Raw genomic sequence first — 26,646 nt, forward strand, 5'->3', positions numbered from 1 at the left:
TTTTTTTCCTGTGAACTCCATTTTGTGAGAGTAAACAAGGGGTCCTCAAATATGCATCCTGCGAGAGGGGTGCTGGGCAAGATAAGGTGGAATTCTGCTGCTGGAATTTGCCCTTAGGGCCAAGTACACTGAGAGGGAAGTTGAACATGACCTACCCATTTACAGTGACAGACAGACCTGGGGATTCCCGTATATGTCTGCATTAGAATTCTGCATCACTCCATACAGAAAGCTAAGGAAGCTAAAATAATGCTATTTTTTGGTGGTGGAGAGGACAGGCAAGGGATGTTAAAGCTTTATGAAGTTCACCTAGCCTCTAATTATCTCCCCCTCTCTCTAAATTCATAGTCTTCCTCAACTTCTCAATTCTCTTCTTGCCTGGACCCTCTAATACTCACTCATTTTGTTTAAACCTGGAATTAGAGTTTGTAGCAGCAACTTGTTCAGAGCAGGAGGCTTTGTATTAGCAGTTAGGGTCAGACACCAGAGGGATTTCCTCTAGGATAGAAATTCTGGATTTGAGAGCCAGGGTGAGTGCCCCGACCACAGAGGCATGCCCGTCTCTCTGTCCACCGCAAGTTCCTGTCCAGTGTGTGTGAAGGCTGAACTCCTAGCTCACTTGTAAATTATCATTGAAATTGGGGGAGTTCCATTACAGAGCTATACATAAACAGATGGATATTTGCAACACGCCAGCACTTGGTACAACCCGGCTTGTATTAAATATTTACCCAGTTAATGAATACATGAGGGAGCGCTGAGGCCCATCCACTTCCTCCTTTCTGTGCCAAGTTACCTCTTTGCAAACCTGATGAATAAAATAAAAGGCTTCAGAAGTGGATGGAGCAGAGTGCACACAAAGCCCCAGGACAGAGTACAGTTTCTTTCCACCCTTGGAACCTCTGTAGGGAGCCATAAGCCCATAACACAGGTAGCAAATATGTTGGTCCAAACCCAGCCGAGGGTGGGTGCCCTGTAGCTTGGGCTGACAGAAGCAACTCTCCCACCGGTGACTCCACCACAGAAACGAGCTGCTCACCGTTCTCGGGGCTGACAGCCCGGGATCAGGGGGCCAGCCTGGCCGGGCTCTGATGAAGCTCCTCTTCTGGGCTGCAGGCTGCTGACCTCGCATTGTGGCTTCACAGACCCTTCTCCTGGCTTCCTCCCACAGTTGACAGAGAGTGCCCCGGCATCCTCTGTGATCTCTTTTATAAGAACACCAATCCCCTTGGTGAGGGCTCCACCCTAACACCTTACATCACCTCCCAGAGGCCCCGCCCCCTGCCAGCTCCCTCGGGGCTAGGACCTGCATGTGTGAATTTGGAGGGAATCACATATGTGCATCCCATTGCAACGGACAGTTTCCCACAAAGCCCCGGGCTTCTTAGGATTCTGATAGGTGTGAGGTCAGTGACTCCAATGATGATGGCTCACCAAGCTCCAAATCAAGCTAGGCAAAACAAAAACAAAAACAAAACAAAAACAAGCAAACAACCCCCCCCACCCCAAGGCAGCGCCTGTACCTTGTTCTGTAGTTTTGCTTGTTTTTTCTTTTTTCTCCCTTCCTTCCCTCCTTTCTTTCTTTCCTTTTCTGTCTTTCATCAGTAAACCATAACATCTCCAGTTAACACTTTCTGGCTCATTCTCTATGTGTGCAGGATCATTGTATCACACACACACACACACACACACACACACACTCAATCACTGTCTGTGGCTTATATTGTTTTCTCATTGGCATGTCATCATCTAAAGCTTCTTGCCTGTCCCAACTCTCACCTCCCACCTTGCCTCATTCATGAACTTGGAAGATTTCCTAGGTTCTCCTTGGTCCAGGCAGGTGAAGGGACCACACAGCGGGCCCAACCATTCTGCTGGGGAAGTGACGGCAGGAGTCCCTCCCCTGTGGCTCAGAACCGCATCTTCTTGTCCCCGTGGACGAACAAGCACACCAAGAAACAAGGCTGTGGAAGGCAGATGTTGCCTGATTCATCTGAGAACAGCACCCTCTCCTGCTCTGCGTCTGGAGTTTGAGGGAGGGAGACAACCCCCATGATTTTCCCTCTACTCTACTGTGAAATGCACAGACCCCAGACCCAGCTGGCACCTGCAGCACTGACTTCCCATAGGAGCACTGGTTCAAGTCCCAGCTACTCCCTTTCAGATCCAGTTTCCTGCTAAAGCCCTTGGGAAAGTAGTAGAAGATGATCTGAGGGCTTGCACCCTTGCACTCACATGGGACACCCGGATGATATCTGCCTCTGGACTGGCTCAGCCTTGGCTGTTGTGGCCATCTGGGGAGTGAACCAGTGGATGGACAATCTCTCTGGAATTAACCAGTGTGGGAAGATCTCTCTCTCTCTTACAAGCAGTTTTCAAATTAATTAAAAAAAAAAATACAGACTCACATTTCTTCAGGGCAGCGGCTCACCAAAGCAACTTCTCTTGCAGCTAAGGATGGGGAAGTTCAGGACAATGAAACGTGAGCAGTACCATAGTTTGGGACTTGGGAGGCTGCTTAGATGGAGCCCACCCAATGGCCTTCCTTCTTCCTGCTTGCTTCTCAGGTGTAGGATCTCTGGGGGCTCCTTGCTGGGGCCCCAGAGCCAACCCTTAGTGGAGTCAGTAGCTCTGACGGGCAACCTTGACCAGGGGAAGCACATCCTTAGACGCTGGAACGGAGACGGCTGATGAACCACCACCTGCTTTCAGAGTCCTGTTCCATGAGAAAGAAGGAAACAGCTCTTTTGTAGTGCCTCTGTTAATTGGGGGTGAGGGAGAGGTGGGGAGGAGTTAGCCCAAGCAATGAGCAACTGTCTGTAACACCAATTTTGCTGTAGTTGGCTATGTGATCTTGGACAAGATACAGTTCTTCCCAGGGCCCACATGGACCTTGGTCGTGCAGTCCATGGGACGATCCCGAGATGCATGCTGACATCTGAATCCTCTCCTGCAAGACACCTCAGTCCCTCGGCCCCGTGTGTGTCGCTGCAGCAGTGAACGTGACCCAGGCTCCAGCAGGTGTGCGGAGCACAGAGCTGGCTGCATGAGAACCAGCCTGGCCTGCAGCTCCCTACGGTGCCACCCCTGTGTCTGCAGTGAGTCGAGGGTGGGTGGGTGGTGGTCCCTAGGACCTTCTCTGATCACAAAGCAGGAGGTATAAGGTCTGTTGGTTGCGGTGCATCTTCTTGAAGCTTCTGTCCCTGTGTGTTCCTGAGCCACCTCGAGCCCCACCCCTGTGTTGGAGATGACACCACCTCCCTGCTTGGACCTGTGCTAGTGCAGTTGCCCACCCAGGTTTTCACAGGTCCTTAAGGGAGCCACCTCCCATGAGTGGGTGGAGTCCACAGGAGAAGGGTGGGTTCCAGTCTCCCAGGCTCCGCCCCCTCCCATGGGAGAAAGAGCAGAAAGAAGCTGCTGGCTGCTGGGCTAGAGGGGCTGTGGCGTTGGGCCCATAGCAAGGACAGGGAAAGACCTTGGTTGCCATCACAGCCTTGAAGATGCAGTACTGGGGTCTTGCAAGCTACTGGCTGCTTGGATGAGCGTGCCCTCCAGTGTAGACATTGGCTGCAAGGGAGAAGGCCTTTGCTCACCCTGCATGCCTACGGGTACTTGGTGTGTCTGACACGCAGGGATTCACCCATGGGGAAAACATCTGTTGGCTTGGCATCCCCAGTGACTACCATTTGTGCTCTGAAACACTGGGGAAGAACTCTGCCTGCATCTCCTGCCCCTCCCCGGAGGTCCTTCAGAACAGAGGGCAGCTTGGACTATAGGTGGATGGGGTCTTCATATAGAGTCAGATGTGCCAGAGCCCTGGGCCCTGAGTGTAGGGTACACGGAAAGACTTCTAACTCTGCCTGGATCCTCTGGGCAAGCAAAGAGCCCCCATCTCGACTGGGTTGCTGTTCAGTATTGGCCACCAGAGGGCGTGCTGCCACCAGCATGGAGTCCAGCTGGAGCAGCTGGAACCAGAAGGGAGTGAGCTGGCACTTCCTTATTTTTGCCAGTCATCGCTAGAGTCCGAGCTGTTCAGAAGCTCGGAAGGGGGCTCTGAATTGCTCCCACTTACACAGTCATGGGCTGTGCCCACAAAGCCATTATCCATGCCAGCTTCCCTGGCGCAGACCCAGCATGAAGGGACACTGAAAGCCAGCGTCGGCCCCTGTTCTCTAAGGGCTCACAGCCTGGAAGGGGCATGGCCAGAAACAGGTATGTGAGGAAGAAAAGAACAAGTATCACAAAGACAGCAGGGTTCTGGGCGGTAGAGTCCAAGGGACACTGGGCCTGGAGGCCTCTGCTGAGGCTAGCCTTGGGTGGTTCTGCCCCAAACCCACACACGTGGATACTGGTACGCTTCCATGCTGACTGGGAGTCTCTGGCCTGGGTGTGCGTGGTGCTGTGCCATGTGGGGCTCCACCTGGGGTAGCTGGTGTCACTGAGCTTTCCAAGGGCTGGGGGGAGGGAATATGGGCAAGACCCAGAAGTAAGAGGAAGCTGGCAGTTGCAGCTGGCCTGCTGCAATGGACCGGGGAGCTGTGTCATGTGAAGTGCATGCATTGCCCTCCTAATCCTTAGTACAATGGTACCAGGGGTAGGCACTTCGGGAGCTCATGAGATCATGAGTGTGGAGCTCCTAGAAATGGGATTTGTCTTTTCAAAGGAATTCCTTCATCCAGCGCTGAAGTCTAGCAGGTTAACTGTTACATCTTCTGTGGGCCCCAGCTGCTCTGCTTCCATCCAGCTCCCTGCTAATGCACCTGGGAAGGCAGTGGAGGATGGCTTGAGCCTCTTTCCAGTGGGAGACCTGGAAAGAAGTTCCTGGTTCCTGGCTTTGGCATGGCCCAGCCCTGGCCATTGCAGCCATTTGGAAAGTAAGCCAGTAGATAGAAGATATTCTCTCTTTGTAGTTCTTTCAAAAAAAAAATGCTTAAAAAAATTAAGAAGCAGGTTCAGGCCTTCTGAGGCAAGATGTCATCTGCCCTGGGCAGTTCTGGCGCCCTGGTCCTGACTCCCCCGCCCCCAGGATGGTGGGGAATGTGATTCCGTTCTCTGAGCTGTGGCACTGGGAGAGAGACCTGCTCCCTTCTCAGCTGCTGTATCTTGGAGGTCAGATGCTACCTGGTAGCTGTGTAGGTGTGTGTGGGGGAGGAGATGAGTTGCTGTGCCCACAGCCCAGCCAGGAGGAGACACACGTGGCTCTGATGGCAAAGGAAGACACTGGCAGCTCTTGGCCCACAGTGCCCATGAGTGCCTTTCCCTTCATTCTAGCCCTTGGTGGAGCTCAGTGGAAGACGAGGCCCAGAGGGGGACACACTGGTGAGACTGGCATGTGGTGCGTTGTCCTCCTCCACTAGACCTGCCCCCTTCTCAGCATCATTCCTCCTCTCCTTGTGTGCACAGGTGACCTGGGACACAGTCTGTGGGTTTTACATCTACTTCCATACTGGATGGACGGATGCCAGCAGCTTCTGATTTTGCAGGCGTAGGAGGCCCTTTGGGACACTGTGGCTTTCCCCAAGACACCCAGCTCTTACCTCCTCAACCTGTGACCTTGGAGTCCACCCTTGCCCCCTGCCTCCCTATTTCCCCACCCTCCAAGGGCTATGAGGGTGAGGATATGGGGGTGTGTGAGGAGTCTGCAGCTCAGAGGTCTTGTTGGTGGTGGGGTGTGTCCCAGATCACGGAACGTAGAGGATGTGACTTCACTTCTTGGTGATGGATGGACCTGCACAAAACTTAGAACTCTGTTACCCCAGCACCCATGGTGCAGAGACAGCCCCTAGCCAGCCCACAGGCAGTGCCTGCTCCCGTAGGACCCTGAGTCCCCCAGGCATGGCCCGGGAAAGGGGAAAGGGAGAGCCCAAAATGAGAGCTTTTTGCACCACTGTAAGTGCTGACTTGGCCCTCTTAAAGCCTCTGCTGGAGGATGCCCCAAGTTCATGGGGCCCTACACCCCTGTGGGAGACTCAGGAAGAAGTTTCTGGCTAGTTCAGTCCTGGTTGTTGTGGCCATTTGGCTTCTGGGCCATGGCCAGCTGTGGTCCCACCTGGGCAGCCCTCATACTGCTCTCCCTCGCTGTGCAGAGACGGAGGATGTCTCTGCCAACAAGGGGGACATTGGATGTCCACTCCCTGTGTCCTGGCTCTGGTAGGGGTGGGTGGGGTGGGGGAATGAGATGTGTTTGGGGAAGCACACCTCCCCAGCCTCGAAGTTCCTCTCACCTCTTCTCTGCCTGTGTAGATGCCACTTCTGCCCGACTGGGGCAGCAGAATGCCTACATCTTGAAGTCCAATTATTTGAAAGGAAGAATGATGGAGAGAAACAAGGCATGTTTCATTGGCTGGTCACTCCCCCAGATGCCTACAATAGCCAAGGCTGGGCCGGGCTGAAGCTAGGAGCCAGAAATTCTCTCTGGGTCTCCTTTGGGGGTGGCAGTTTACACAAGCACTGGAGTCATTACCTGCTGCTCCCCCTCCTCTCCCCCCAAGGAGCACGGTAACAGGGAGCTGGCTTAGAGATGGAGGTGGGACTTGTCTCTCTGGCATTCCCAAATGGTGCATGGGCATCCCAAGCAGGGCCTTAACCCACTGTGCCACAACACTTGCCCTCCCATAATTGTTAGCAATTTTACTTTTTAAAGTGCCAAGTGTGGCTTTGGAGGCTGTTTCCTTCGAGGTCCTGGGGTCTCTTTTAAGTGACGGATTGCTGGGAGCCACCTTCCCCTTGGTCCAGATGTCTCTTATTGCCTTGAGTTCCACATGGACAGGGACCACCCAGTGTTCTGGTCACTGGTGAAGCCACAAATCTTGGAGGACAGAGGGGGAGTCTGTGGGAAACATGACTTTAATGGGCGGGCTGCAGGGGGTCACAAGTACAGGCCCTGGATGGTGCGCAGGGAACGTTTCCAGCAGTCCTTCCAGCGCTGGGCCTCCCTCACCTGGGTCAGGTGCTCAGTCTGGATCTTCTTCAGCTCCTTCTCAAATAAGGCTAAGTATTTCTGGAAGGACAATAGCAGGATGGGGCTGCAGGAGGCGGCAGCTGTGGGCTCTGCCCTGTCCTGACCCCAGGAGAAGGCTGTAACCTGCTGTGGTAGAAGACATGGCTCAGAACTCTCTCCCAGGACTGTCAAGCAATATCCAAATCATGTCTCATGGAACTGCCCACAATCCATCAGGGCAGTTGCCTCCATTTTACAGGCATAGAAACTGAGACTGGCTCAGGTTTGTGTTTAATCCCAGACTCTCTAACTCCTCCAGCCCCCATGGCAGCCTCCCTGCTGCTCAGGGGTTCTGATTTCCTGGAGAAGGAGGGGGCTTGTGCCCTCCAGACCTCAGGCTCCCTGAACTCAGCAGGTGGAGCTGCCCATTGTGCCTGGGGCTGGGCATGTTGGTCCTGAGTGCTCTGTACCTTATCAGTCCTGTGCCCACTCATCTCCAGCAGGACAAGGCTTCTCTCTGGGCAGTGGGACCAAAAGTCAGTGGCTCTTGACAGCACCCTTTAAGTGGCACCCGTGGGCAGCCTCCTCGTCCAACCTGCCCTGCTAGGGTCCAGTAGGCACTGGGTTCAAATCCCAGCTCTGCTGCTCTGCAGTGCCATGGGAGCAGGGAGGAGGCAAGGTTCTTGAAGCCTCAGTGTTCTAAACCATTGAAATAGGGACAGTGTTTTGAGCTCTCCCATACGTGGTCAGGATTTGATAGAGACAACAGGTTAGGGTTAAGGGATATGGCCCCTCTGGAAAGCCCTTCCTTGGCTCTACACTAAGTGGAGTGGCCCCTTGACCAGCTGCTCACAGTCTCAGTACCCTGCACCAGCACTGTCCATGAACATAAGCTGTCTCAAGTGCAAAGATGCCAGCTCAGGCATGCAAATCCTGTGCCTTCTGGGCCCAACACTGCAGTGCCCTGGTATGTGTGTGGGTGGGTGCACCCTCCCTCCTAAACTGCCAGGCTGGCCTGCCCCACATACCCCTCTGGACATACCCCACCTGCCTGCCTAGTCTCACCAAGTACATAGTGTCTCGGGCTTCCACAGCTGCCAGGTGGCCTAGGGTGGTCTTGTTGGTGGTGATGGAGGCTGTTTTCCGAGACAGAAGCCTGTGCTGGGTGGTGACTTGGGTGGGCTTGATGCCTGGCCACTTCCTGCAAACAACAGTTCCAAGAGATTGGTTTCATCATCACGAGCCACCTGCCATGCCTACTGTCAAAGTCCAGAATCTCTTTCCTACTCAAATGGTCATGGTGTTCACCATCTTCATGACACAAACAAACCCTCCTGAGTGTTTACCGTGACACCCTCTGAGTCCTCTGGCTTGTGTTCCCATGTGGTCACCTTGTGCTGTTCCCTGCTGCCAAGTTTTGTGTGGCCAGGGGAATGAATGGCCTTAGCTTCCTCGTCTGCCTGCCAGCCAGGTGGCAGAGTTTCCATCCCATTGTCCTTACTGTACCATCAAAGGCATTGCCAAAAATGTAGCTGGATGAGTCACTGCTTTGCATAGTGTCTCCCCGCTGGGACATAGGGTACAGGCCCCTGCCAGCTGTTATCACATGTGATAGTCGGCTATTGTGGCTGGTAGTACCTCCCAGAGGCACAGGGTGAGTCTCCATTGCATGCCCCAATGAATGTGGCCAAGGCTGCAATGACATGTTGCTGCTGCACACGCAACATCATGGAAGGTAGGTTGCTGTGGCCATTTGCCAGATGTGGAAACTGAGGCTGCAAATACAGTGCCTTTCCAAGGTTCATCTGTCCGTACGTCCGTTGTCCATCTGACTTGGGAGTATTAACTCTGCCCCTGCAGTGCCCCGTCCCCAGCTGGGATCTCACCTGCTCCCACGCTCAATCAGGGGCTTTTCACTCTCCTCCTCCAGAGGGAGCCCTGCCAGTTTCCTTCGAATGAGGATGGACGTTTTCTGCCTGGGGTGCTCCATCTCTAGGTGGCAAGAGACGTGGTAACTGACTGGTGGCCTCACTCTGGCCCAAGGCCAAGGCCGATCCCCATGGTTGTATTTAGAGAGTGAGGACCCACTCCCTCCTCCTGCCTCCAGAGACCACTTACTGCCCCTTATATGCCAGCTGGGATGGTGCTGGTGGGGGTGTCCTGGCCAGGGTCATTGCTAGTGGGAGTTCTCAGTTCCAACTCCCTGAGTTTGAAGTCCAACCTTCCTGCAGTTTCCAAGAGTCCCTGAAATGCCCACTGTGCATCCTTATTTTGGGCTTATGGTAGCTCCTGTGTATCCTAAGAAGTTCTCCTGGAACTAACACACCCAAGGTTGTCCCTGGAATGTCTAACCTGCTGCTCCAGGTGGGCTTTCTTGGTCAGGGACAAAGTGACCCTGTGCTCAAGAGTGAGAGCCAGTGGGCAGGAGTGACCCTGATCTGCAGCCAGGGGGCCCACTGGCTTGGCCCACAAGCTGAGTGTTGGCTGGGCACTGTGGTACAGAGGGTTAGAGTGTCACTTAGGGATGTTTGCATCCCATTCTGGAGTCCCGGAACCTCTGCTGCCCACCTGGCTCCCTGCTAATGCCGCCTGGCAGGCAGCAGATGACGGCTCAAGTGCTTGGGCCCTGCCATCCATGTGGGAGACCTGGATGGAGTGCTGGGCTCATGGCCATGCTCGGTCTAGCCTTGTTTGGTTGAGGACATTTACAGATAGAAGATCTGTGAGTGTATGTGTGTGTGTGTGTGTGTGTGTGTGTGTGTGTGTGTGTGTGTGTGTGTCTGCTTTTCAACTGATATAAATACATGCACAAATATTTTAAAACAGAGATGAACTTGTTAAGTAAAAGCAGCAGCTGAATGGCAGGGCAGACAGAGGTTCCCAGTCCCCCCAGTGAGGGGTTTGCCCGGCTTCATGGCTCCCTGCAGGGAACTATGGGCACCCTGGCCACTGCCCTTCTGCTGGTTCCTTTAGTGGCAGCTGCGTGTCTGCAGGCCCTGCTCTCCCTAACAAGCTTGCCCTTAACAGTGAGATCTGCAGTCCCAGAAAAGGGTTGACACCTGAAAGTGTGCAAAACCACACATAGAGAGTCTTAGGGCCCTTCCACCGACCGGGATGTGACAGTGTGGGGCTTATGCAATCCATCAATCACTGGGGGCAGTAGTCAGTGCTCCCCAGAGGTCAGCACGGATTGGCCTAGCTGCAGCCCAGCATTCGGACCCCAAAGTACACATGCCCTGTTCTCTTCCACCCACCCCTCCACTCCAGCAGAATTCAACCCGGGGCAGCCAGCCTGGCTCTCAGCAGGCGGGACTTGGATGCCTATGTTGCTATGATGAACATGGAACATCTTTGCAATAAAACTTGTAAAAATAGAAACAATGAATATTAATTCTTGGTGGATGGACAATCCCCTGGATATATGACTTTAATAGTCTAACAGTTATAAAATATAACATGCATGCTATAAAAAATGTAAATAGTGTCTCATGATGGAAAGCAGGATTCTGAAATCCTCCTCTCATTCCATGTGGAAGAGGAGGGATAGCAGCTTGGGGCTGATCACTGCTCAGGCTCTCTCTCTGTCTCCCACACAGGTGCTTGTGCATGCTGGTATCCTGTATGTACATTGCATTTATTTTTATTAATCTGAGAGGCAGAGAGAGATAGAGAGCTTCATTCTGTTGGCTGGGTTCACTCCCCAGATGCCTGTCCAACAGCTGGGGTGGGAGAGGGTTGAGTCAGGTGGAAACCAGGAGCCGGGGACTCAATCCAGGTCTTTCCCGTGGGTGCTGGAGCCTCTCCGGGTGTGCATTTGCAGGACGCTGGAATTACGAGCAGGGCTGGGACTGCATTCCAGGAACCCTGGTATAGCATATGGGTCTTGAAGCAGCATCTTTCTTTCTTTTTTTAAAAGAATATTTATTTTACTTGAAAGGTAGAACTAGAAATGGGGGGACACAAAGAGATGGGCCTTTCACCCACTGGTTCATTCCCCAAATGACCACAGACAGAAGCCAGGGGCTCCCTCCAGGCCTCCCATATGGATACAGGGACCCAAGCACTTGGGCCATGTCCCACTGTTTTCCCAGGTGCATTAACAGGAGGCTGGATGGGAAGTGGAACACCTGGGACTGGAACTGCTACCCATATGGGATTCTGGCATTGCAGACAGAGGTTTAAACCACCAGGCAGCATGTCAGCCACCAGGCGAGTCACTTGCTCCCTTATATATGTTTTTAAAATGTGGGCTCATTGTCTTTGCAATGGCATCCCTTCCTTACCTCTTCCTGGTGGGTGCACACAGACCTGCCGCTTGTACCTCAGCAGCAGAGCTGTGCTTGCTAGTACATCTGGCCCATCACAGACATATCCAGTCCTTACATACGGTTACCAATGTCACCTTCAATTCTTTGCCATCTAGAGCAATGCTGTGGGGAGTGTTCTTGGACATGTGTCTTTGGAAAAGCATGGATGAATTTCTGGCAGCTACATTGCTAGGGTTAGAACTGTTGGAGCAGAAGTGCACTTGTGTAGGAGCTGGCACACTCCATTCTGCCCTCAGAGCAGGGTTGACATACCTTCCTGCTTCCTTCCTACCACCCTCACTAGGGCTTGCTGCCGCCAAACACAAAAACTATGGCTGGCGGACAGTGAGAAATGGCATGGCACTGATAATTGATGAGGTTGAGCAGCTGTCCCAGTTCCTAGCCACATGAACCACTTCTGAGATGCACGCACTTGTCCTTTTTCTCTTTTTAAATGTTTTTATTGGAGAGGCAAAATGATGCATGTGGGGAGAGAGAAAGAGAATACAAGCAAGCACTCCCATCTGCTGAATCACTCCTCTGGGGCCCCCTGGGACCTTGGACCTCAACCTAGTCTCCCTGACCTGAGTGGCAGGAACCCACTATGTGCAACGTCAGCACTGCCCCCAGGGGCTGCATCAGCAGGAGAATGGAATCCGCACCTCAATATTTCCTACTCCTAACAGTATCCTATTCCTCAGAGCATATAATAATATTTAATTCACCCAACATTTGCCCTTATTAAAGACATTGTTTTTGATGAAACAAAAAGTCATCAGCTCCCTCAATGGAGATGCTGTTTTCATGCTTAGAGTTGGGAGAAAGCAGACCCTCCCCCAACCCAGCATTCTCCCTCTCCTCCCTGGACCCCATCCCATCCCCTGCCCACCCGACCTGACCAGGACCGTACTTGCAACCTGGATGTCGTCCATGGTGATGACTTCATCCAGCTGCAGCAGCAGCTTCTCTGTGAAGGCGGCCAAGTTGGTTATGAAGATGCGGCCACACTTCCTGGTGCAGTCCTGGTAGAGACATGGCAAGCTCAGAACGCCAGGGAGAGGCACTCCTGGGGGAGCTAGCCGAGGCAGTGAGGAGGACTTTGCAGGGAAGATTTAGGGAAGTAGCTGGCAGCCAAGGCCAACATGACTGCTCTAGCTGTGCTCAAGCGAGCTGGCATTTGTTTCTCAGTCAGGAGCTCTTTCCCTGGGGATAGGAAATGATTCAAACAGCCAGAAATGAAATAAGACTGGATGGGAATCATGGAAAAAGAAGTGCACATTGCTGACATTGTAATTAGTTCAGTGATCTGAGGCATGTATGGTAAAGCAGCTGGGTAAAGATCCTTTGACCCACAGCCCTACCCACTTGCATGGAGTAGCCTAGGTGCCAGACAGGATGTGGCACTGGGGCCATCTTTGTGGAGGGCAGAGTGACCCCAGCACCGCTGACCTCCAGCCTCTCCCTGGTTATCCTAATGGTGGTATCCAGTTCATCCTGCCTCTTCTTTTCCATCAGGTGCAGGGACTCCATTTTTTGGAACAAGGTGGGATGGCCAAGGTTTGGATGGAGCTTCTGGGCGTTTTCATCCTTGGATCCAACAAATCAGAATTCAGCGTGGGATTCTGACTCGGTTTTGAAGTCAGGACCAATACCCTCCAACCCTTCTCACCCTGCCTCCACGCCCTGAAAATCTCATGGGCCTATATCTCGTGTCGATTGTGGCGACCACAGCCAGACTGTATCCTCTGACCTGGGTATGCAAGGGGTCATTGGTGGGCAGAGAGAGGGGTCATGGCTGGGGTAGACTCCAAGGGTGGTACAGAGGGTGAGCTACATGCCCGCCAAGGACAGCGGCAGCACCCCTGTCCTGAGAATATTACCCGGCTGCTTGATGACATCATTGTTAAGCTCAGTGCCACCCAACCCAGAAGGTATACCCACAAATCCTCCCAGGAATTTACCGAATGCTTTCAGCAGAGGAGTTGTGGACTCGCTTCCTAGTTCATCAATGCCTACTGGCCTTCAGCCTGACCTAGGACTCTCTACCTGACTCATCACCATCCCTTGGATGTGGCCTTGGACCTGTCCATCACCTGCCTCCATTGGTGAACTTCCAGAACCCCTTGTCTGAGAGTGGAAGGCCTGGACCTCGGGCCCTCACCTTCCTCTTCTCTAGCTGCTTCTGCTGCTCCTTGAACTTGGCCTGGATATCATTGACAGATGTGCAAAATTTATGCCAGTGATGGTCCTTGAAGTTCTCCATCACCAGCCAGCACACCTGAGGCAGCAGTTCTTCAAATTTCTTCATTTGCACTTTTAATTCTGCAGGAATTAGAGGGGAGAGGAGGGAGGGCCAGAGATTGTGACAAGCAGGAAATAGTTGCTAAAGTGATCTCTCCCAGCAAGGATCAAAGCAGTCTCCCTGGGGGATGGGGGGACTTTGGTCCTAACATGGTCATAGTTACTCAACCGAAACGAGATCCTATAGTCAAACCAGCCTATAAAATATGGATTAGACAGGTTCAAAGTGCTTCTCAGACTTACAGACTTCTCAGCTCACTTGTGTCTTTCAGCAGCTCTGGCAAGTTTTTATCCCTTATCATCTCAAATTTCTACCTTTTCCTCTACCAGACTTACAATTTCACCCACACTCTCTTTGCCTCTCTTATATGTTTGCATCTTTTTATCTGTGTTGCATTGTGGATATTTTATTTGGATCTACATTCTAGTTCACCAATTCTACAACCTGGTAATAAATGTCATTCATGGCTTTAAGATTTTCAACTCTTAATTTTGCTTTTATACACTTGAATATGGTTTTGAAAGATTTGGTTATTTGAAAGGCCGAGTGACAGGGAGAGGGAGGAAGGGAAGGAGCGAGGGAGGGAAAGAAATCGATCATTGCATCTATTCCTTATATGCCTGCAATAGCTGAGGATGGGCCGGATCAAAGCCAGGAGCCAGAAATTCCATCTGTGTCTCCCCCATGGGTGGCAGGAGTCCAAGTTCTTGGGCCATCATCGGTTACCTCCTGGGTCTGTTAGCAGGAAGCTGGATAGGAAGGTGAGCCAGGACTTGATCCCAGGTGCTCTGATATGGGACGAGGGGGTCCCAGGTGACAGCTTACTTGTCACAATGCCCTGTGCAATCTCACCTACAGACTCACCGTCTTTCATTCCTTAGGGAGTATGGGAATGGAGTGACAGCTGCTCGACTCCCTGCCCTGCACCTTGGAAAATACACTGCTACTTTATTTCACCATTTCTTTGTTAGTAATTGCCTTGCTGAGGGGGTGAACCCAGGTTTTGGGGACTTCTACAATGATTGCACAGCTCTGTGGGTAAGCCCAATCAGGCATACCTGTGTGTATGCATTTTGGGATATATTTCAATATATGTATATAATTGCTGCTCAAACCAGGGAGTTAGCATTTCAAACTCCACCTAATTTCTGTGTGGGTGCTTCTATTCTCTCTTCTAGTTCTTCATGAAGAATATACAAAACTGTGGGGAACTATAGCTACCAGCCTGGAGCTGCAGAACCCAAGAACTTAGCTCTTCCATTGAGCTGTGCTTTGTTACCTGTTGTCAGATCCATATCCAAATCAGCTCAAATGGATCAGAGACCTAACTGATCTTTTTAAAGAATTCTATTTATTAGAAAAGTTGCTACACAAATATAGCTCACCAGAAAGTCTAAAAACAGTCCGGACTCTTGCAGTTCTTTCCTGCTTGCCATGTAGAAAGACCCTGGGGTCTTGCTCACACACAGGGAAGTCCTTAGAAGAAATGCCTGTCCCTTAGGTGGCTTAGAGTGTTCAGTCTAGCAGCAAAGAGGAGGCTGACCTGCACGGTCACTATCTGATCATGGGTTTCACCTCATTCTAAGAAGCTGCATTTCACAGGGAGGTCCCTTTGCCTCTACAGTGACCCATGCTGAGAGGGAAGGGGGCTGGAGCTAAGTCTCAGTGCTGGTTTCATGCCCCCCGCTGTTTCCTGCCTGATGCCCGCACTCACCCATGAGGCAGGAGTTGTGGTACTCATCCGTTTGGCTCTGGTACTCCAGGATCTTCTTGTTGATGCTCTCGGCGCACTGATCAAAGTTCTCATACGTGCAGTCAGGCCTGATGATCGCGCGTTTCTCCTTCCTGTAAAATTCCTGCCAATGGGATCGCCCACAAGTCTGACTCTGGCTCCCAGGGACTTGCTCCCCTAGCCCACACCCTCCTGCCCCATGTCACATAACTTTCTGCTAGTGTCACCCCCTATGGTGGGGGATGTTTCTTCTCTCTGTCTGCCCTTGACACCCCCATCTTACCCAGGGTATGCCCAGTGTCACCCAAGGCTGTAACCAGCCCTTGTTATTTCTTGTTGAATGAGTGAATGGCCAAATCCAACTCAGCTTTCAATAGTCAAACCAAGGCAGTCTCAACTTGGTGGCAGCTGATAGGAAACATCAAGCTGGGGGACAGATTGTGGGTCACCAGGATGATTGAGCTCCTTGTGAGAGGCAGGCAGGAAATGGCACCAGAACCACTGTATGTGGTGTGTGAGGGCAAGGCCCTGCTACACAGCCCTAACTGTTCCCCTGCACCCCTCCCACTAGCCACCTTGGGGACAGAGGCTGGCACATCCAATACCTGGCATGCAATTGTTGGTCCAAGAAATGTCTGGTGACTGGTTAAGTGAATGCTGCCTGAATGAGGGTTAGCTTCTAGGACAGAAAGTATTGTAGGAGGCAGGCAGGCAGAACCTGGGACTCTGTGTGTGTGTGTGTGTGTGTGTGTGTGTGTGTCTTTCCTGAGTGGTCATGAGCAGCAGACCACAAAAAGCAGAAAAAAGTCACAAAAAGTGGGAGCAGTTGTCTCAGGTGGGCACAGGCTCACAGATGTGGCCCTCACCTCCACGATAGTCAGCAGGTGCTCGTTGCTCTCCCACAGGAGAGTTGAGATGATCCCTTTAAAGTCCCTGCAACACATACAAGGCAGATTCCCTGAGGAGCTCCATCAAGATACATCAACAGGGACAAAAGCAAATGGAGAAACATTCTATGTGTTCCATGTAGCCTTTTGCTTCTTATAGCTACTCACAGCTGCCCCTCCCTCGACCCCAGGACCTTTGTATATTCCAATTCTTCTCCAGAAAAAGGTTTAATTTTTTCCCTTGATTTCATCTTCCTGCTCCTCCTCAGATCCCAACTCAGCATCAGTTCCCACCTGCCTGGTTCAAATGCCTTGTGCATTTCCCTGGGTCCTACAGCACTCCAATAGGGCAGCTTCTGGGCTGATCAGCCAGATGGACTCTCTCAGCAGGCTGTAAAGCCCAGCAGGTGCCTGCCGCAGGAGCAACAGGCCATTAGACTGAAAGGAGTGCTGAAGATGTAAGTAAATTGGTTGTAGTCTGGGAAAATGAAACATAGGTGTAACTAATCAGATAGCCAATCGACCTTGAACCAGGCACTCTCTACTTTAAGCAAGATCCTTTATGGTGTTTCTATAAATGACCTATAGAAGTTTTCCCAGGGACCCGTCAGTGGAACCTTAAATGACTTAAAGTTCTTGTGCTGCCCAATTCACGTATGATTCATTATTCAGATAAACTCAGGCAAGTTTCAACAAGTTTAAAAGGCAGAGAGATGGGGCCTGGTGGCGTGGCCTAGCGGCTAAAGTCCTCACCTTGAAAGCCCCGGGATCCCATATGGGCACCGGTTCTAAACCCGGCAGCTCCACTTCCCATCCAGCTCCCTGCTTATGGCCTGGGAAAGCAGTTGAGGACGGCCCAATGCATTGGGACACTGCACCCGTGTGGGAGACCTGGAGGAGGTTCCAGGTTCCCGGCTTCGGATTGGCGCGCACTGGCCCGTTGCGGCTCACTTGGGGAGTGAAACATCGGATGGAAGATCTTCCTCTCTGTCTCTCCTCCTCTGTGTATATCTGGCTGTAATAAAATGAATAAATCTTAAAAAAAAAAAAAGGCAGAGAGATGGAGAAAAATCTAGCAGTTTCTGGTTTACTCCCCAAATGCCTACAACAGCCAGGGTTAGGCCCGGCCAAATCAAGGAGTCAGAAACTCTTTCCAGATCTAAGTGGGTGGCAGGAACCCCAGTACTCAAGTCATCACCTTCTGTCTCCCAAGGTGTGCGCTAGCAGGAAGCTGGATCAGAAGCAGAGGAGCCAGGACTGTAAGCCAGGCATTCTGACTTGGGATGCAGACGCACGGTGGCCAAGGCTCAGCCTTGAGTTTCTCTTTAGACAACAGGATGAAGACGGTGCATGTGTGTTAATGATCAGCTTGGGCTCCCCACCTCAAGGCAGCACCTGTACTGTCAAGTGCCCCAGGTATTGATTCACAGAGTAAACAGTGATTGTTTATAAAAGTCAACTGAGCAGGATTTCGAGAAAAACTCCTGTTAACTCTGACAGTTAGGCCTGCTGTGCACACATCAGGGATTTATTAGGCAAATTTCCATTGCCCTGCTGGATACTCTCCTGCCAGTAGGTGAACCGGATACTAACAGAGGGGAGAAGAACAGATGCATTGAGGCTGCATGCCCCGGAGGACACAGCATGCTCACAATCTGTGCTGCAGGGACTGTTGGATGCATATATCACCACCCATTTCTAAGACACATGCATACAGATCTCTCAATCTTTCCTCTTAACACATGCTTTCCATCCTTACACTTAGAAACATTTCAAAACGAAGGAAAGTGGTTGCATTTAATGCATTTCCTTCTGCTTGTTATCCCATCAGTCATAATCAGGGTTGGGTGGACTTGTGTTTCACACACTCTGCTCACGTCTTAAATGGCCAAGGTTTCCCCATGCTGTAATTTTGCCTTAAATAGCTGTGGAGCAGCATTGAGGCCAGCTGCACCATGGTTCACAGTACCCTCACTCGAGATTTCTATGTTTTTCCTGTTTCCTAAAGGCAGTCAAATTACTGGTGGGAAATCTGCGAGCAAAGCTCTCCCTCATGGTGGGCCGATTTCCTGGGGAGACACCTGAGACAGGCAAGCAGGTGTGGGTTTGTGATTTCCAGTAGACCTGCCCCTTGCTCTCCATCTACACTGGCAGCTTCCGTGCTGGTTAATCCTGGGTAAAACTGGGATGCACCTCCTGTCCTCTGAGTGTGTCCCCCGTGTGTCTAGCTACAGTTGCATTTCCTCCCTAGGACATGGAATCTTCACACTTTCCCCTCACCCCTACTGGGTTCTCAAGGTTTTTCCTTAATAATTGACCAGGGTGGGGTGTTTGTGTGTGTTGGGGTGATCTAATCACTTCTTTCTCTCCCCTTTATTTATTTTTTCCCAAATTTCCTATTCTCAGGGTGAAAGTCTTGTGTCACAGAAGGGAGCCATAGGAACTCGCTGGCTCTTCTGATAGCTCAAAGAGGCTTTTGTTAAATCCACTTTGCAGATGGGAAGACTCAGGAGTTCCCAGGGTCCTGATGTGAGCGTACAAACAGGATCAATTGGATTCTATTTTCTGTGCTATGTCAACAAAGTGTCTTCCTTTTCGGAGACCTAATTTTTTTTTTTTCTGCTTAGCTCTTGACTTCTGCCACCATGAAAGGTTTAGCTTGGGAAAGCATGAAGGTTTGGTGAGAATACTTCTCAACAGATTGAGATAAATCAGCTCAGACAAGCTGGTCCTGACCCTTCACCGTCACTCCCCTCCCATCTCTCTCTGCCCTGTCGCCTCTTCCTACCCCCATGGAAGCATAGGTGGGGCAGTCACAGAGAACGGCGGCATCACTTACTCGGCCAGAGGTGGAGGTTTGTCTCCTAGCACCTGGTACTTCTTGTCCATTCTGTTGGGCTTGGAGTGCCGGGTGATGCTGTGGGACAAAGGGTGTGTCAGTGCTCTCTGCAGGCTGGGCATAGGCGCCAGGCAGCTCCCTATTTGTAGGAGCCTGGGGTGCTGGAGATGTCGGGCCTCTCCCCTAGTATGACCTGACACCTGCTGCTGGGCTGAGCCTCAACATGAAGTGAAGCTTTTATCATTAACCTCCCAAGCTAAGGGCTGGGGGCAGAGAGAGTACCCTCCTTTTCCTGTGCTGAGGATCCAAAAGAAAGCAGTTTGAGTCCAGATTCAGCAGATAAAAAATACAGTATACCCAGTGAAATCTGAATTTCATATCAGCAATGAACAATTTGTAGTTCATGTATGTGCCATGCAATATTCAGGATATATATATATATATGTATATATATGTATATATATGTATATACATATATATATACTAAAACAAACAACAACAAAAAAACATCAAAGGTATTGATCTGAAATTCCAGTTGAACTGGCTACTTTCTCTTTAACCTATAGCCCAGGTGGTATGGATTTTGTTTTATAACCTCTGAGACAGGACAGAGAAATGAATTCTGGCTGGATCGCTTACCACCAAAGACCGCACCAGGACCTACAACCTGCCTGAGGTCCCTAGGAACTAGCCCAGGAAGCCAGCTTGCCATAGGTCCACTCCCAGGAAGCTGGGGTGCCCAGCCAGCCCTTCACTGAACCAATGATGGCTTCCATGACTTTTGTCCTCATCGCCAACTCCAAGCAAGGAAAGCCAAAGAGGTACCTTCACCAATGCCATAGGATGCTCTGCTTCTAGTCACCCCATACCAAGAGCCCTCGTCAGGGAACATTCTGGAGTCTTCCCTACTAGAAATCTGGAGGCTTCCTATTCTTCTGTCGACTACAAGGACCTTGAGGACAGCTGCCTGCCTGTTTAGCCAGCTCAGTGTCAGCAACCTTGATTCTTCCCATTTGTGTGGTTTTTGTTTTTTTTTCCCACTTTCTGTGAAAATGCCCCTTACTCCCTGCAAAGCACATCATACCATGCCATTGGGATTAACTGAAGGCCTGGAAAGTCAGCTGTGCCCTTGGCTTTCATTGGCCACCTTCCATAGGAGACTGGAGTCCTCTAGGCTAAGGACCCTAACCAGGCCTCAGTGTGTAAGCTCAGGGCACTAGGGCCCGAACTCTTTCTGTGGCTCTGCAAATGTCACCCCAGTGAAGTCATCTGCTCTGTGGTCCCAACTGTTCCTCTTCTGATAACACATAGCAAAGCAGAAAGTGTAGGATTCACCTGCCATTGCCATGGGTATGTTCTGGGCCAGAAGAATTCAGACCTGACTCAGGCCGGTGACACAGCTAGCCCCACCACCAGTCCACGGTCAGTCCAAGAGGGCAATGGGGATGTCTCTGGTCTTGTCTAGGGGATGGAGATGGTGAGTGCTGCTCCCCAGCATCCTACCTGCCTACAGAGGTGGCACTGACGACAGACAAGGCCTTCCTCATGGGATGTTCTCCCCGGTACCGATGTCGCTTCAAGCCTGTGCAAAATGGGCACCCAAGATCAAAGCAGAGGATAGGAAGTGAGGATGGCCACGCGGTGCCCCTGGCTTCCCCACCACCGGCTGCCCTGGCACACAGAGGCCTATCTGCCTCTACCTGTCTGGGATCGATCTTTATCACACTGGTGTGTTGATTTCATGTTGCAAAGTCTGAAAGCAAAGGAAAAGATGGGAGATTTTTGCACAACAACCCTGAATGATCTTGGGACAGCTTAGCCCAGGTCCCCTGCACTCCCCTTTCTCTACCGCTAGTCTCCCATGCCCTGGGCAGGGTTCTAGTGGCAGGCAGAGGAGGCATCGAAACTCCCACAGGAAAAGTCCTTGCTCAGTGACTCAGGCTCCCAGGTGATCCCCAGTGGACAGAGGACCCTCCAAGCTGGCCCTCGGTGGGCAGCCAAGCGGGCACTCACTGCAGGATCTTCCTGACCACCTCCACAGCGGGGTCTTCAATCATGGGCTTTCCCATGCGGCTGGGCTGTGCCAAGGACTCAGGCGTGACGGCCTCAGCCCTGGCCTCTTCCTCGTGAGCTTCGGAAGATATCTGCACTTCACTCTCCAACTCCATGTCCATGAGGTTGTAGTTCTGTGGGCCAGTTTGTGGAAGGGAGCCTCAGGCTAGCTCGGGAGTCCTTGTTTCCTCATCTACGTGGCCTGGCTGGAGGTGAGTTGCTCCACACTTCCACTTCTCCCTACCTCCACACCCTATTTATTTATTTATTTTTTATAAAATGGCAATGGTCAGCTCCCCCTGTTCCCTGTGGGCCCCCTGGATGCCCAGAAGCCAGCTTGTCCACCCTTCTCCCTATCCCCATCCCGTTCCTTACAGTAAAGACCACTTGAGTCACAGACGTTGCGTCCGGGCTGCAGTTGAGGTACCTGATCCTCTGGCTCAGCTTTTCTTTCCAGCTTTGGACAAGGCCAAGGAGTTCTTCTGTGGTCACTGTCTGGTGAGAATGCGGAGGGAGACACTCTGCTATCCCAGATCCGTGGGAGTGGGTGGTGGGGCTGGCTCCATGGAGGCCAAAGGCCTAGGGAGCAGGACCCCAGGGGCTAGCCCTCTCAGTCATCAGTAGCTCTGGTTTAACATGCTTGATTTTGGGCTTAAACTTGCTTGACTCATGGGCCTGGCACAATGGCTCAGTGGCTATATCCTTGCTTTACAACCACCAGGATCCCATAGGGCACAAATTTGCTACTCCACTTCCCACCCTGCTTGTGGCCTGGGAAACCGGTCAACGATGGTTCAAAGCCTTGGGACTCTGCACTTGCATGGGAGACCTGGAAGAAGTTCCTAGCTCCCAGCTTCGGATTGGCTCAGCTCTAGCTGTTACGGCCACTTGATGAGTGAACCAGTGGATAGAAGCTCTTTCCGTAATCTCCTTCTTCCTGTAATCTGCCTTTCCAATAAAAATAAATAAATCTTAAAAACAAACAAACAAACAAACAAACAACTTGCTTGCCTTAGTCTCCCCATCAGGAAGAAGGAGCACTGGTGTTCCAGTGTGCCTGATGATGCAAGCGGGCAGTAAAATCCATGCAGTGTGATGCACCCTTCTCCCACTCCTCACCACGCTGCCCAGACTCTGCATGGGGCCAGGGAGACGAGGGTGGTGGCGGCTCCTCCCTTCCTTTCCTCACTGAGTAATATAGGAACTGGGCAGGGAGACTCAGAGAGCCCCTCCTGGGCTCTGTCCTGCACCCAGCTGTCACTGTATCTCTAGGTCAGGAATCTGGTACCTACGCATCCTGACTTCCCATGGAGCATCCTTACTGTTTTGTCTCCCTTGGAGTTCCGGCAACTTTCTATCTTGCGTTCCAGCTGTTCCAGAGAATAATTCAACCTATCTGTTTGCAAGTTGGATTTCGCCACCTAGAAGGAGCAGAGGTTCGGAGATTTTTTCTTTCTAGAATACTTAGTGTGATCAGCAAAATATTCAGCAAAACATGTTATGTGAGAAACCTTTGAAGCACTCAAGAAACCAAATCAGGGGGAAATGCCTCATTTTATCAGAAACTAGACAGATGTAAATTAAAGATTCCACTTACTGACCCCCCTCCCATCCCCAGCCACTGGCTCTGATCAAAGATCTAAGGGTTCAATGAAACTGGCACCCCGGAGTGTGCTCAGGGACTTGGATGAAGAATGGGCTCCTTTGCTATGGCCACAGCACGAGGTCGGTAGAAACTACTAGAAAGCGTGGGAGCCCTGTGTCCTCCAGCCTCTGGCCTGGCACCCAGTTCTCAGGAGACCCCTCAGTCTCCCAGGCAGACTGTCGCAGGCAGGTACATTTCTCACAGGGCTGGGTGCCATAGCAGGAAGTGGCATCCACCCACTTCATCGTGGAACCTTCGTGTACAAACAGCAACCAACCAACATGGTGTTTTTGAAGAATCTTTAAAGGCTCTCTAGCCTATGCAATTTTTTTTTTTGGCTTATGCAATTGTGGATAGCAAGAGGTTAATTTTCATTTCATGTCACCTTCATGCACAGGAAAAAGCTCATGCATCACTCCAGCCCTGAAATGGAAGCCATGGCTATGTGTAGGATTTTGGGTTAAAACCCTCCTTTTTGCATTCACTATGTATTTTTCTGAAGGCAATGGATTTTATTCATCATCATAACTACTGCATATTAAAAATGCAAACAAAATGCCTGGTGCAGTAGAACAATGGCAAAATCTTTACCTTGCAATCGCCAGGATCCCATATGCATATCAGTTTATGTCCTGGCTGCTCCACTGCCTTTCCAGCTCCCTGTTTGTGGCCTGGGAAAGCAATGGAGGATGGCCCAAAACCTTGGGACCCTGCACCTGTGTGGGAGTCCCAGAAGAAGTACCAGACTCCTGGCTTCAGATCAGCTCAGCTCTGGCCATTGCAGCCACTCAGGGGAATGAATCAGTGGACAGAAGATCTTTCTCTCTGTCTCTCCTTCTCTCTGTAAATCTGCCTTTCTAACAAAAAAAATCGAAAAGTTACAGAGTGCAGCTTTTTGCATGCTGGGACCAGTCTCTGAACACTGTCTCAGAGAGTGGAGGTACACCCACAGCAGCTGGAGACCCATTAGCTTTACTTAAGGGGAGGGTGGTGGGTCCTGGAACCCAGGTCTCAGTTCACTGAGCTGCCCCTTCTTTCCTTCTAGAACATCTGACACCTGCACTGAGAGGGTTTCCTGGAGCTCTGTCACAGAGCCTGCCTGTGTGAAGGCTTCACTGTGTACCAGGTGATAAGCTCAAGAACTGGCACACATTAGTTCATTCACCAATGCCATCATCTTACCGGCTGCTCTTCTCATTCCTATTTCAAAGATGAGTAAATTCCTTAATTCCTAGGGCCCCAGGGGCAGGGAGCAGGGGCTGAATTTCTGTTTGACAACCTGAGACCTCAGCAGTCTCTCCTCTTACTGGGAGTCACCTGCCACTTCCAGAAGACAGGACTGGCCTCCTGGGTTTGCCTGGTCCTAGCCCTAAGTGGGTCCTCAAGCAGTGTTTTCCGGATGGTGTCCTGATCTGAGTGGACGGTTCAGATCCTTCATGGCACGTGCCCAGAGACCAACCCCTTAGTTCCGCAACTGGAACCTGGGTCTGCCATTGCCTACCCCAGCCCTGGCCTTGCACCTCCACTTCCCTGCTTCCTACACACTTCCAGCTTTCCTGGAGCGCACTGTCCAGCACTGCTGGGGTCCCCCGTGGTCTGCCCAGCCCCCTTCACAGCGCTCCACTTGCTCTCCTTGCTGCCTACACTCATTTGGGCACAGTTATCCTTGGTTTCCCCTTCATCTCTTTAGGACGCCCTGCCAGGCCCCTGCTTCTACCTAGTTAGATTTTGCCCTGGACCCACACATTTCTCTGCAGGGCTCTCTCCCTTTGTTGAGCTCATTCCTGTTTCTGGTTCACTCACAAGGTCTAGAGTTGGCCATACCTAGGCTCATTCATATTCCAGCTGCACAATATCTAAGCCACTGAATCCTTCTCTGCCTCAGTTTCTCCATCTCCATCAAATGGGGTGCAAAGACAGTACTCGTGCCAAAGAGTAGGGATTAGCATTATTCATAGAAATAAATGGGCATGCACAATGCACAGTGTGTTCTGCAATACCTCAGTGATTGTTAGTGCCCACTGCTATATTTATCTTGCTGGCCAAGAACAAATCCCATGTATGAAGCTGGGACAGTACCCAGTGTGCAGATGTGTGTGTATGTGTGTGTGTGTGTGTGTGTGAGAGAGAGAGAGAGAGAGAGAGAGAGAGAGAGAGAGACAATGAAGAGTGCTTGGGGACAGAGCGATTCCATCCTACCTGGCATTTTATGTTCACCTGCAGATTCATTACCAACCGCTGGATTTTCTCTAAGAAAATAAGGTCCACAGATAGGTTGTGAAATTTACTTTCAAACTTGTTGATGACATCATTGGCCTGTAGTGAAAGATAAAAAGCAAAGCAGGAGGTGCTTAATTTGGGTCTCTGTGTTTTTGAAGAGGAAGAGGACAGTTCCACTAATGGTTGGAGATGGACACCACCCCCCTAGGTGGGGACCATCTGAAACTAATCATCCTGGGCTCCCCGACCTGATCCAGGTACTCGCTCTCCATCTTCTCCATATTGATCGTAATTAAACTTTCAACAAACTCTATGCGGGCAGCCTCCTTCTCCAGTCGGCGGAACAGTAAGTCAATTTCTTCAGAAGAAAAGTTTCCTCCTTCTGAAAACAATCTGAGAACAGTAGGGGAAGAGCTAAGAGCCACAAAGTAGACCTGATCATTCGCGTGACTCCCGGGCACTGGGGTTAGCACACACATGTGACCTAGGCTTCACAGCCAGGTGGTGACAGAAGCTATGCAGGCAGTTGGGGGTGGAAGCAAGGATTCACAAGTGCCATGAAATTTCCCCTTTTAGGTCAGTTTGTCAGCTTGGATAGAAAGCAAGACGGTGGATAAAGTTTAAAAATCAAAATAGTATTTATGGGACTATATGAAGAGAAGTATTCTGAAATGAAACTAGATGTTCCTTGGAGAACAGAACAGGCATTGACATTGAACATCCTCCACCTTGATGATGGTACAGTGGAGACTGTCCAGCTGGATCCAGAGGACACGACCTTCAATACGAGGTTGAGCTAGACATGACCCCTGACAGAGGACAGGAGATTGACCTGCCCAGATCCCAGGGTGAGCAGTGAGGGAAGCTTGTCCTAACTACATGCTGGCCTTCACCCACATTTACACACTGCAGGCGTGTTCTCTGAAGCAATCCAGAAAACCTCAAGCAAAGAACTTTTATTGGCTAGGCAGACAGTGCCCTCCAGCTGCTTGGCAGAAAAAAAAAATCCGAATTCTGTATGGGCTGGACACTGTGGTGCAGTGGGTTAAGCAGCTGTTCAGAATGTCCGTGTCCCATGCTGGAGTGCTGGTTGGAGTGTGGCTACTCCACACTTCAGACACAGCTTCCTATTAATGTACCTGGGAGGCAGCAGATGAGGGACTAAGTAGTTGGGATCCTGCTCCCCTCACAGGGGATCCAGATGGAGTTCCTGTCTTCTGGCTTTAGGCCACACCAGCCCCCATAGTCACAGGCATTTAAGGAGTGAACCAGCAGATGAAAGATTCTCTCCTTCTCTTCATTTCAATGAATATTTTTTTAAAAGCCTCTGAAGAAACATAATGTCACTCTAGGCCTCAAAGAATGCCACCAGTAAAATCCCAAGGAAAACAAGGGCTTCACAGTGAAGAAATTCACAAGGAAGCAAGATGTCACCCATGAGCACCAGCCACACGATATAGAGCAGAGCTCAGATAGTAGAATGGCTCAATGTAGGCTATAATCCAAGATGCTTACAGACATAGCAGAGATACTTAAAAACATGATCGAAGAACAGATGGTTTTGAAAAAAGAATCAAACATATCCAGGAATGGCAAGTCTAATCACTAAAATTAAAGCATCAGTGAAAACATTTACCAGGAGCTTAAACGGTTACAGGGGGAATTAGTAAATAGAAAGGACAATGAAAACAGCTAAATGAAGCTAAAATAAGGAAGGAGGAG

At 50.9% G+C, this 26,646-nt stretch overlaps 1 protein-coding gene and 1 long non-coding RNA gene across 2 annotated transcripts in view; both read right to left on the reverse strand.

The window, feature by feature from the left end:
* Nucleotides 1-735: 735 nt before the first annotated feature.
* Nucleotides 736-1,922, reverse strand: LOC131481824 (uncharacterized). Its single transcript, XR_009246589.1, has 3 exons — nt 1,780-1,922; nt 1,040-1,205; nt 736-808 (listed from the first exon to the last, which is right to left on the reverse strand). It is a non-coding gene; the product is annotated as an uncharacterized LOC131481824 (long non-coding RNA).
* Nucleotides 1,923-6,828: 4,906 nt separating this feature from the next.
* The window catches only part of CCDC180 (coiled-coil domain containing 180), a 45,272-nt gene continuing 25,454 nt past the window's right edge, over nt 6,829-26,646 (reverse strand). The window contains exons 22-37 of the mRNA XM_058672704.1: nt 25,173-25,317; nt 24,904-25,020; nt 22,382-22,480; nt 21,435-21,554; nt 21,021-21,193; nt 20,708-20,760; nt 20,511-20,589; nt 19,008-19,085; nt 16,148-16,214; nt 15,264-15,405; nt 13,409-13,569; nt 12,697-12,834; nt 12,158-12,269; nt 8,827-8,932; nt 8,006-8,141; nt 6,829-7,000 (exon numbers count right to left, since the gene is read on the reverse strand). Of these exons, the coding sequence (XP_058528687.1) occupies nt 6,869-7,000; nt 8,006-8,141; nt 8,827-8,932; nt 12,158-12,269; nt 12,697-12,834; nt 13,409-13,569; nt 15,264-15,405; nt 16,148-16,214; nt 19,008-19,085; nt 20,511-20,589; nt 20,708-20,760; nt 21,021-21,193; nt 21,435-21,554; nt 22,382-22,480; nt 24,904-25,020; nt 25,173-25,317 (1,858 nt within the window). The 3' untranslated portion in view covers nt 6,829-6,868. The remainder of the gene's footprint in view (nt 7,001-8,005; nt 8,142-8,826; nt 8,933-12,157; nt 12,270-12,696; nt 12,835-13,408; nt 13,570-15,263; nt 15,406-16,147; nt 16,215-19,007; nt 19,086-20,510; nt 20,590-20,707; nt 20,761-21,020; nt 21,194-21,434; nt 21,555-22,381; nt 22,481-24,903; nt 25,021-25,172; nt 25,318-26,646) is intronic.

The sequence above is a fragment of the Ochotona princeps genome, chromosome 14 (genome assembly GCF_030435755.1).
Source record: "Ochotona princeps isolate mOchPri1 chromosome 14, mOchPri1.hap1, whole genome shotgun sequence".
NCBI lineage: Eukaryota > Metazoa > Chordata > Mammalia > Lagomorpha > Ochotonidae > Ochotona > Ochotona princeps.